General features: G+C 39.1%; 1 protein-coding gene and 1 long non-coding RNA gene across 6 annotated transcripts; one reads left to right on the plus strand and one right to left on the minus strand.

Annotated features, from left to right (window-relative positions):
- Positions 1-766: 766 nt before the first annotated feature.
- On the minus strand, positions 767-11,459 carry LOC103473456 (urea transporter 1-like). Of its 5 annotated transcripts, none has more exons than XR_014090080.1 (10): positions 10,714-11,459; positions 9,024-9,127; positions 8,731-8,920; positions 8,423-8,551; positions 7,430-7,559; positions 7,039-7,336; positions 6,019-6,153; positions 5,887-5,936; positions 4,019-5,779; positions 767-3,564 (listed from the first exon to the last, which is right to left on the minus strand). XR_014090080.1 is itself a non-coding variant. In XM_008423727.3 (10 exons), the coding sequence occupies exons 2-10, from the start codon at positions 9,124-9,126 to the stop codon at positions 5,570-5,572; spliced, it is 1,161 nt and encodes a 386-aa protein (XP_008421949.2). In that variant the 5' UTR covers position 9,127; positions 10,714-11,459; the 3' UTR covers positions 3,590-5,569. The 5 variants fall into 5 exon arrangements, 4 of the variants coding, with proteins under 4 accessions (XP_081469376.1, XP_081469375.1, XP_081469377.1 ...); XM_008423727.3 differs by lacking the exon at positions 767-3,564 and having other exon boundaries at positions 3,590-5,779; positions 7,039-7,186; positions 7,271-7,336; XM_081613250.1 differs by lacking the exons at positions 767-3,564; positions 6,019-6,153 and having other exon boundaries at positions 3,589-5,779.
- On the plus strand, positions 7,868-8,811 carry LOC145554041 (uncharacterized). The gene is made up of 3 exons (XR_014090081.1): positions 7,868-7,948; positions 8,433-8,556; positions 8,710-8,811. It is a non-coding gene; the product is annotated as an uncharacterized LOC145554041 (long non-coding RNA).
- Positions 11,460-11,544: the final 85 nt, after the last annotated feature.

Here is an 11,544-nt window from a genome sequence, read left to right on the forward strand (position 1 = left end):
AAACCACTAAGATGCTCATGGTAACTGTGGAAGAGATGGAAAGACTGAGGATTGAGGATCTGCCCATGTAGGAAATCCTGCCTCATGAGGAAAAATATTAAAAAGCAAGTCACTATTGAAAAAATATCTCCTTTGTAGTTCATCACATGCCTCATTGAGGTGACAAGTGACATATGGCATATAGCAGGGCTTGTTAATGGCTTGTTAACAGAAGGAATCTGTTCGCAGATTCTTTCTGTCCAAATTTAAGCAATTTTCCAAAGAATCACTAGCAAAATCTCTGTTCTCTGGATATCTGAAGTTGGTCAAAATGTATACCCTAAAAAGGAGAATAAATATTTTTGCAAGACATTGCATAAGTAATCAAACTACAAACCAAAAACATACACAATCAATCCAATATGACACCAGATCATTACTTCTGGATTTTTATTTTCTTTTTAATATTCTTGGAAAATCTACACAGTATTTCTAGTATTTTGCCCACCATTTATGACGAGCAGAAAAATACAAGAAAAAAGTGCAAGAGATAAAGCAATATTTTCTTTTTTTCTTTTTATCTGAATTATAATAAAAATGATTGCTAGACACACAAGAATATTTGTGAAAGGCTCCTGGGTTAAAATTGATAAATAGATTTAGTAAAGTCAAAAAAAAAAAGGCATACGCTAGACAAACTGCTGAAGCATAACATTAAGACATAGCATTCATTTTAAACCAGGTGTACAGCAGTAGATGTAAAAAAAAAGTCATAATGCAACAATAATCCTCGTGAAACTTTTATTTTACAAAATATGTTAGAAAAGTCTTGAATGTGCTAGTTCAGACCGCATCTAATATTATCCCTCGGACTTCGTGACACACACAAAAAAGGAAAAGTACAATTGAATTCTAATGTTAGAATGTTCCAGTGACCAACAATGAAAGGCTATTTTCTGCACCTCAAATTAGCTGTTGAAGTTTGCAGGTGAGTGTAGAAAGCAATGGATCATGCAGGGGTTTATATAAATGTACCGCCTACGAGAGCCAGCAAAAAAAAAAAAAAAAAATGGCGCTACTGGATGAAAATGAAGGCAAAGCAATGCACACGGGCCACTTGACAACAGGCAGCTGTGGGAGTAAAAAGCCAGTCTGATGTTATGTAACCCAATGTGTTAAAAAAAAAAGCCGGCCTGCGATGCCACTGTGGACATTTTGTGATGTGTGAAATTTTGAGATACTGACAAGTTTGATGCCGTCTGATTTAAATGCTTTCCAGACGTGCTAATGGGTAGATTTTGAAGATAAGAAGACATATGTGTCGATTTTAGTTCAAGTTGAAGCAGCAAAAAAATAAAAATATAAAAAATGTTAAATTAAAATGAAAGAATGGCAGAAATGGAGCCTAAATGTGTCTGCTGCTGGTGGAGGGAGGGTAAAATGAGAAGATATTAATACTGTCAGGGAGAAAGAGGAGCAGATGGGCGAGCACAATTAATAAAATCTCATCAATCACAGGACTTGGTGGAACATTCGATATCTTATGGGATAACTTTCACATTATCAAAGGTTCACTTAACTGAATGTTAGCGGCTTATGTAAGTGGGGGGTTTACAACTAAGGAAAGCTGAGCACAATGGACAAAAACACTACAAAATGTCAATATTTGGAGGAGTAAGAAATTGAGACCCCGATGAATCGTCTCAAAATGCCTCATCCAATTTGTGACATTTAACAAGCACATTTTGTTAGAGTGGAAAGCATAAAAAAAAAAAAAAGCTGCGATAATCTTGTTGCATAAGTGTTCATACCTTTTTATCAGATCTTGTCCAGGACAGCTTGAAAACACTGGTTGTTATTGTGACAGTTTTCCAGTACAAATTTTGCAAATTCTCCAGTCGCCGGTGACTTATTTCTGTCGTGAACTTTTAACCAGTACTTGAGAAATGATCAAATTCAGTAATGGCATTGCTGTTAATATTTTCACCTCTTGTTAACGACTTGCTAAGTTGCCACGGTTTACATAAAATGCTATGGATTCTTTGTGTACTTGTCCTGACTGTTACCTTTGCACAGTGACTGCAAAACAATGACTTCAGTTAAAGAGTCAAATCTCAAGAAAAGCCTTCTGGGATCACTGAACCTTATTTCTGCTTTATCAGGTTTACCAGCTCAGATGCTAGGTGTTGAGTCTACCCATGAAGACTCAATACTGGAATTGAATCAAAATGGCCTTATGGCCAAGTAGGTTGCGTTATTTTAGTTTTTTTTAAAAAAAAAACAGATTTGTTAGTTTTTTTGTTGAATATTATATGTTACATGTTGTAATGAAAATGGAAAAAGGTCTGAAGATACATATGTCATTTTATTATTTTTTTGTGTGTTGACTTGTCATATCACAAAACATGTTAATGGGGTCTCACCACCTTGTTTTTATTTTTAATTTTTCAACCATTTGACACAAAAAGCTCTAACCCACAGAAGTGTTGGTATCTCTAGGAAGGTTTCTTGTTTCAGACACCTCTGTACCTCAGTGTCAGTCTTTTTTCATGCCCCTTCAATTTAGTTTGACAGGAGAGAATTGGACTTAACATAAAACCCTGAGGTACTCCATAATTCATTGTGGTAGAAAATAAAGAGGTCTCATTTGCCTCCATAATTTGGAATCTGTCTGATAAATAGAAATTTTACTCTTGCTCTTCCATTCATTGACACATGGTGGTAGCTTTAGCTTAAGTTTGAATTGCCTTATTGCTGAAAATGTGCTATAAATAAAATTACCTTACCTTAAGTAAAAGTTGCAGTTCAACTAATTCATAGAGCATAAAGCATTTTACTATGAATATGACATTGCCAGCAGATGAAGGTCACACATTGCTAAACTGCAGCATCTACCTTATTGCCATTTTCCTTCCATTGAAGTCTGCCGTTTCTATTTGAGGCAACGCTACACACTACAGGATTACGACACACGTTGTACCATAGTCATGGATCGGAGCGGCACAGTCCCAGGGAGCGTACATTTATGGCAATACTTCCTCCTCCATAGAAGCTTCCTCCAATGGAAGATGGAGTTTCCTGGGGATTCTCCTGTCGTCTTACAGGAAGCAGCAGACAAATTTGGTTTGAACATGATCACCCCGGAGCGTCATGCGCCAGATAGCAGCTCTTGGATACTATTCACAGATCGAGCAGGATGGAGTGAATCACAACAGGCGACATTCATTCTCCCAGCCCACAGGAACAGTTTGGCTGCATTTGGCCTGGTTTTTTTTTCTCTCTTTTTTTTCTCCTTCCTTTTAACACGTTCACACAATCTCTCTCTCTCTCACTCTCTCGCAGAAACACACAAAGTGTCCTGTCAGTCTCACAGGAATGAACGCCATTTAAAGCATCAAGCAGGAGTGACACTGTAATTGTTGGTTGGCGAGAAGGCTGACATGCATCGTGTTGTTCTCATCATGTTTGCTGTTCTCACACATTTGGTTTTCGCAGCACCGACAGGCTCCGATCCCTTTGTTTTGTTGGAGCTTCCACTTTCTTGTAGCAGAGAACATCCAGTAGCTGAAATGTTTCTGATGGCATCTGATCTGCATAAATTAAAACATGATTCAGTAAATCACTTTGACAATTTTGTGACACAGTTATGCATTTTTCTACTTCGTTTACATAACCAAAAAAAAAAAAAAACTTATTAGACAAATTGCTTCAAGTAGTATTTATTTTATTGTCAACTTAACTTAAGAACACCTAGCAGATTGTTTTGATCACATTTCCAGACTGAATTAGTATATATTTTTCTTTTTTACCTGAGCTGTGACAAATATACAGCGAATACATTAAGTATTGAACACATCACAATTTTTCATTGTAAATAAATAAAGTTGCTACTGACCAGGTGTGGGTAAGAAGCCAAGTAATTCATACAAAGAAAGAAACCAAAACAAAAAAAGTTCAGGAATTAAGTTATGTGTGATAATGTGAAATGATATACAGAAGAAGCATTGAAGGCGCTTTCTGAAATGTATTAAATAATGACCTCTTGAAGATGCCTCCTGTTTGGAGAAAGTACTCGCATGCATTGCTCAGGTGTCATTTTGTCCCATTCTTCCACGTTGTCTTTAAACCTGGGAGCTTCTGCCTCATATGAACTCTGATGTTTAGTTCTTTCCAGAAATTTTCAACAGGATTCAAGTCAGGTGACTGGCTGGTCCAATCAAGCTGCTTTATTTTTGTTCCTCCGAGGCCAGATGAGAGCTTCCTTGGCTCTGACTTTGGCATCATTGTCCTCTATGAGGAACCATCAGATCTTGTAGCTGCTAATATGTGAGAGAGTTTATAGATGAGAAAAGTTCATCCCTGCAGCCTGCTGTCATCCCTTGCTGCTAAGTCTTATGGGACTAGCGAGTGCTTCCTGCAAGGGATTCAGGGGGAAAAAAAGAGATGATTCACCCTGCTGTGAGCACACAGCACGGGCACAGAGTATGTGACACCAACCTCATCCCACATCATTCTGCTCCCAACCCTCACCCTGCCCTTCAAAGGGCAGCAGATTAATCAACATAGTTTAAAACAACACAAAGAGAAACAACATTTACTGTACGAGACAAGAAAAAGAAGAAAAAGAAAATCTCAACTCCATCCCCCCGTCATGTCTCACACCTTCTCTCCCCCCCTCCCCCCCCAGTCTGCATCTCCCACACATTTCTGTAAGTGTGACTGGCTCTGATTTATTTATTTATTTTTCACTCTGACCAGACTTCAGCACACCAGATGCACAGACAGACAGCCAAATGGCGGCACAGACATATTAAGATGCACAGGCAAACATCGACCCAGACAGAGCTCCTGGTGTGCAGCCTGTCATCTTCTTTTCAAAACCACTGAAATCTTTTCGCTCTGCTTGAAAGGGGCGAGACTGGCTGTTATCATCCGAGAGACGAAAAGGAGACGGATAACGGATGAAGGGAAAGACAAAAGACAAGCAACACAACCGGTTCATAAAAAGTGTCTGAACCGAGGAGAAATGAGAAATGATTGAAAAACAAGAGGACAGATTGGAATACAGTGATGGATTATGGCTGGCAGTGAGAGAGGGCTTTACAGGGGGAACAATTTGGAAAATATCCCGCAGCTTACTGTCTGCATTGATGAAAGACTTTGCTGAATATTAAATCTTCCACAAGCACCCACCAAAACTGTGCTATGATGAGCAGAAGAATGCTCACATCCCGTCTCCGTATGGGAGCCCTAAATGATTTCACACTTGGTAGAAACTACTTTATGTTCTTCATTAAATTCCTGACAACAACTCGCAACTAAAAGTGCAGGTACATATTTACATCTTCCTGATTTTCCATTCGGTGTGACTTTCTTGTTTTTGTGGTTCTCTGTCGCCACCTGCAGGGCGCGAGATGTACTGCATTGTGAGCAAAACATTTTTCAACCAGAAAACACTCATTTTTATGTAACTGATCCGGTTATATAAGCAGAAAACATGAACATAACAGCAGCCACAGTCAAACTGATGCAAAACGACATCTCTCTCACAGACCCATCGCAACTGCTTTTCACATTTCCGGCTGAGAATTCATCCCTCCATCCTCTCCGGAGTCTGTTCTCCCTTGCAGCTGCTCAGGGCGTTTTCTGACATCTTCATTTGCCTCAGGTAGTGCCGGTTTTCCTCAGGGTAGGAGACGGCGGACAGGGGCGGCCTGCAGATGGCCGGGTTCTCCGAGGAAAGTAGGAGGAAGGTGAGAGTCGACAGACAAAAAGGCCACGTGCAGGCCGGTAACGCGAGCTGATAGGGGACGGTACAGAAGTGGGAGAGCATGACACATTGTCTTAGAGACACCTGCAGATGAGGTCTATGATTAGCCTCCAAAAGTAAGAAACTTTCTAACTCACCACGGACATTAGTTTTGACGTTGCTGAAGTCACGTATGCACAGAAAAGTGCTGAAAAAGACATCAAAACACCTTTTCATTATGCGGTTTTCTACTTCAGATGAAGAATGATTAATTTAGTTTTCAGTCTTACCACATATTAGAGACAGTATGTGTGTCTGCCATGTTAAACCATAAAAGACCCCTCCAATAGCAATGCAGGACAGCGCACTGTTATATCCCCAAAGTCCTGAGTAGACGTCCTCGTGAGGTGCAGCTAATGCAAGTCCTGCACCAAATTTCAAAGAACCTTGAACAAGTGGTCAAATCAGGTGCAGCCAAACGCTTCACAGCATTTTGTTGGAATTTTATGTGACGGCTTAACAAAAACAGTGCATGTTGACCCTTTTAAAGCTGCTCTGGTCAGACAAAGGAACTTGTTGGGTTACATGCAAAGGGCCATGCATGGGGTAAACATTGTGGTCATAGCATCATGCTGTCGGGATGCTTTTCTTCAGCTCAGGCTAAATGCGAGGCAACAATGGAAGAAAAATCTGTTACTAAGCAACAACTCCTTTAAAATGGGACAGAGGTTAAGCTTCTAGCTGAACAACAATTTTCAGGTGCTTGAGTTCTCCAGTTAAAGTCCTGACCAAAATCCAGTTCAAGACTTGAACATTGATACTCACAAATGTATCTTCCTAGGGCCATTCTTAGGCTTCAGCTATTTTGCAAAGAGGTATGAGGAGAAATGTTAATCCTTATGTACGAAGCTGGTAGAGACAACTAAAAATTGCGACAGTAGGTGGTTCTATGGGGTATTGACTCACTGGGACTCAGTGCTTTTCAAGGGTTTATGTGTAACACATTTAGAGAACCACGCATGCTTTTTCATCCTCTACTACTTTGTTTTGGTCTATCTCTAATATTAAACTTAACTACAAATAAACTGGAAATGTTCCACTTTTAATACAACAAGAAAACCTTGAAGAGACATGACAACTTTTGCAAAGCATTTTGTTGTCCATGTAAAATATGCACAACTTTTTTTTTTTTTTTTTTACCAAATAAGTATGCAGTCTACGTATTTGTGTTCGAGAAAACAGGTTTTGGCACATTTTAACGCATCAAATTTTCCGCCATTCTTTCTGCAAATGACTCAGTGTCTATTTACCAGTGCACAGGCCAGCAGCGGAGCCCAACAAGGCATGCAAACAGACAGCTGGCGAGCATAGCAGCAGGGCCAGAAGGACGAGACACGCCGTCCAGGGACTGTCGCAGCCAAACACCTGGCCAACGCCAACTGGCACCGACAAAAATAGCTGCAAAAAAAAAAAAGCCGTGCATCTGAGTAGAGTGTCAAAATGTTCTGAAGTGATTTTGATTATGTGCAGGTATTCATCCACCTGTGGTATACTGAGGTTTGCAAGAGAGTCGCTATGCTGCAGATGTACTTTGGGTTGAATTTTCACCTGAAGGTGCAGAAAGAAGTTTCACTTTTTCTTATAATACAAACCACCTGAGAAAATTCAAATTGTATGTGTATAGTGAGACTTAATACATGCCTCTGGAAAATACGGGTGAGCGGTTCCTGTTGCTGCGATGTGCAAGCAAGTCAGAATATTGAAAGGCAAAGTGAAAATTGGGAGATCCCATTTGCTCATAATGGAGGACAAAGCACTGGAGACTACAGGGCTGTTAACAGAGAAACAAATTAAGATGTTAAAGACAGAAAAATTAGAAGCAATTAAAATACTGAATGGTTGTTTGTCAAGCACTGTCAGTACTGGAACTGAAGTGTTTTAAAAGGTTTAAAGACGCTAACACTGTTTTGTAGTAGTATAATTTCTTATTGAAGAAGTAAAATGGTGTGCACAAATTTATTGGGGGCTATACTGCGATTAAATATTTGTCTTAGTGAAATTATTCCTGCCAGGTCTATGGCATCTAATGGTTGCCATGGAGACCTGATTACAGCAAGCATTTCTCACTTTGCTGCTGTTCTCTCATATTGAGCTTTTTTTGTCAGTCTTATTCTTGACAGCTCAAGCTGACGCTGAGACTGTATGTACGGAAATGTTTAGGTGAGTAGCTATTTCCTTTAAAAATATCCAGGTTTTTTTGAAGAGCATCAGTCAAAATGCCATATTTTAATAACATATTTGTTCCTTTCCTATTTTAAAATGTGACTGAAAGGAACTGAGCTACAAAGCTGTGCGTCAGGAAAAACTTAAAAGGTTACTGGAAGATATGATCAACTGGATGATCAGAACCTGAAAGTTACATTAATTTGCCAAGGAATGACACTGGATTTGATTAAAATCTAATATTTCTTGAAGGTTTTTTACCCCCTTTTCAATCGTTTTAATTGTTTTTGTGTGAGATTATGCTTCTAAAATAAATGTACATTTTATTTTACAACATTTCTTGTTTCAAGATGGAACTTTATGTAAAAATCTCAATGACAGAAACAATGTGCGATGTTGCTCCTTCTTACTTTACCCCACTTTCCATTTCCAATCTGCACAAAATCTTTTTTCTTTTTTTCTTTGACTCACCACAACATAGACAAGAACACATTTGGGAACAGAAGCCACCAGTACCAGTTCCCCTTGGAGGAGAACGCAGCCATCAGCATACCAACCAAAGTCCCGTTGTATCCATGAAGCCCAGCAAAAATCGCCTTCCTGAGGTGAGGTGCAAAAACATGAAGCCGACTTGAGTACAAAGCAGTTCCATGAGAAATAAAATCTCACTGAGTCTGAAGCTAATTAGGGCAGAACACAATCTTTTTGCATAATGACATGAATCCTTCTTGGGTTTTTTTGTTGTTGTTGTTGAATAGGACAAAATGGAGACGTCTGACCTGTTCAGTCTGAGGAGCAGAGCCGACACCGTGGAGACCAAAGCTCCCAGTAGAGAGTTTAGAGCCCACCAGGGGTTCTGCAGGAACAGGCCAGTCAAAATGAGAAGTCCACTGACTGGGTTACTGACAAACATGACCTGAGCCGTGCCTCGTAAGACACCGTCCAGCAGCTGGATGATCAGAACCTGCCCTGTCAGACAAGAAAGTCAAAACTTCTTTTCATTCAAATATTAAGCAGAGATAAAAAAAATAAATAAATAAAATAAATAAAAATCAGACTGAATACCACTTACTTTTCACCCACTGTCCACACCGTCGCATGTCTCCTGTGAAAAACCTGACAGCTCTGAGGCAGCGTCCCGAAGGCTCTGCTGAAAGTTGGTTTCTGGGTCCCATGCTGGTCAGCAGTTAAAGTGACAAATAATACAAACACAGAGCAACAGTAAGTTCCAGTCCATACTTTGCAGAATCCCCTTCGAGGCTTTTAATCGTAACGCTTTCATCTACGCTTAGGGTCACAGACAACCTGAATCGCTGCTTCAGTATCAAGTCTCTAACAGCTTTACTTCCATCTGACCGGCAGCTTTCCTGTCCCTGCTGATCGAGAAATTGATCCAAAAGGTTCAGCACAGTATTCCACGCGTTTATTGTGTCTCCTTGTGGCAAACTGTGAATAGGACTCCCTAGGTTTTTCTATAAACAAAAGTTTTCTTCCCACCATTTTTACCATTAAGAACTTATAACTTATTGCTTTTCCCATCAACATATCCTGGTGTCCCTTAAGCTGTGGACCTCTGCTGCTTCTCCAGAGGGGCTCAAATCTCCTATAAACATCCAAATAAAATTAGTAATTGGGCTAGCAAAAGTGCAAATGGTTAAAGAAAGGAAGGAATAAGGCATGCAGATAGACAGCCATTTTTCAAACTCTCTAATCTGCCCCATGCATCCCACAAATTGCTGACAAGTCAACACCTCGGCGCACACAAACCGAGTCTGTGTGAAGCCGATTCCCCTTTTGTTGCTCCCTGAAGTAGAAATGACTCCAGCAGAGAAGAGAGAGCTGGGATCTGAACCTGTGCCCCCTCCCCTCGTCTGCTGCATTGATTTCCTTCAGTCCCTTCTGTCCTATTTTTGGTTTTTAATTTATCTTTTGATTTATTTTGAAGGAACGATCAAAGCAGTTTTGCGAGGAAGCTTCCCACTGCTACATCCTCAGCCACGGATCTCTGCACAAAAACTTTTTTTTTTTGGTTTTATTATTGTTGCTGTTCGGGGAGCAGCGAACCTCTTGATGTGCAACTCTTTTGTTCTGTGACAAAAAACATCCAGGGTCAACAAATATAGCAGCTTTTCACCAGAACTCTCTGAACAACTAAACTGAAAGATGATCAAACTGCTCTGATCATAAGTCGCTCTGACGGACGGTTATCTAGCAAACAACGTATCGGATAGTTTTACTATTAAATTGAGACTGCGAAGTTATTAGTGTTTGTATATATTTATGTTCAGGTATGCTAAGGAGAATTTCTAGTTATCAGTTTATTGACATTAACCCACTTTTAAATGACTAAAATAATTACAAAAAAGCAGCACTTTGGAGTCAAAATCAGCTTATATCCTGACTGAGATGTAGTTTGTGCTCAAAAACCCTCCAAAATGGTGTTGAAATAAAACATTTCTACCAAAGTGTTATTGCAAAGTGTTCAGTTACTTTTTTTCACACAGATCTTACTATTTTTAAAGGCTGTTCTTTCTCTCAATAAATTAAATACTAATGACATTTTCATAACGATCTGAAACATTCAAGTTTAACAAAATTCAAAGAAAATAATAAATTTGTTCCTACTTCGGAGGGGAAATATTTTTCCACAGCACTATAAGCAGTTTGTGTTATTTGCAAATAAAACTTTGTATCAGGAAAAAGAACGTGCATCTGAGATCTGTCAGTGTCGCGTCATAAACCCGATTAGACAGTATTCTTACCTTTTCTGTGTTAACGATGCAGATCTTTCAGCCAGCAGCTAAATTTGAGATGCTGTGTTGTTGCTTGTTTTCTGTGAGATTCCTGAGAACAAAGCTGGCCCAATGCTGCAGATGATCAGCTATTAAAAGGATTTCCTGACTAAGCAGTGCAGTGGTTATTGTTTCCACAGTCCCACTGGGAATAAAGATCCGCTCTATGAAGTAAAGTTTTTTTTTAAATTAACTAGTCAGTAACGTAGTTTCATGGTAAAGAAGTATAAAAAGTTCTAGAAAACACAGAAAATATTGGGGGAATAAAATTACCCTTTGGTTTGAGTAAATTTATTCTTTGGAGGAAGAAAGATCCAAACAAGTTGTTTTGCTAGCTCTAAAATTGTTAACACATACATTATGGAGTTCATATTTAGAGTATATTATATATAAGCTACTGGCCAAAACTTGTTATAATGTGTATGCAATGTGGATAGATTGTTGGTTTGTTTGACTGTTGGCGGTGTCAGGCGTACAATTTCAGCATTTTCCCTTTAAATGTTCCAATGATCATTAAGGCAAAACAGCAAATTAATGGAACTAACGTGGTTAGAAATTATTTTGTTAATCCTAACAACCTAATCACAAAAACTGTAATGGGTTTTAATGACATTAATTGAGAAAAATGTTAAGTGTTATTTTACAGTCCGTTTATTTCAGGTTCTTGCTGAATTCAGGTAACATTTTCTTGTGCATCGTCGATTTGGATGTGTGAATGTCTGAGTAAAGGACAAAGAAGACAACAGACATTTCAGTATGAACAAAATGCAGCATTGGATAATCATGGGAACAACTTTTCAC

The sequence above is a fragment of the Poecilia reticulata genome, chromosome 12 (genome assembly GCF_904066995.2).
Source record: "Poecilia reticulata chromosome 12, P_reticulata-male-v2, whole genome shotgun sequence".
In the NCBI taxonomy this organism is placed as follows: Eukaryota; Metazoa; Chordata; class Actinopteri; order Cyprinodontiformes; family Poeciliidae; genus Poecilia; species Poecilia reticulata.

What these genes read in the sequence shown, in the direction of transcription:
- LOC103473456 (XM_081613249.1), bottom strand. Translation starts at nt 9,126, where the DNA reads ATGGGACCCAGAAACCAACTTTCAGCAGAGCCTTCGGGACGCTGCCTC. An exon ending in GTGTGGACAGTGGGTGAAAA is followed by an intron (nt 8,921 to 9,023) that starts GTAAGTGGTATT and finishes CTTGTCTGACAG; the next exon opens with GGCAGGTTCTGATCATCCAG. An exon ending in CATACTGTCTCTAATATGTG is followed by an intron (nt 5,937 to 6,018) that starts GTAAGACTGAAA and finishes TGTCTTTTTCAG; the next exon opens with CACTTTTCTGTGCATACGTG.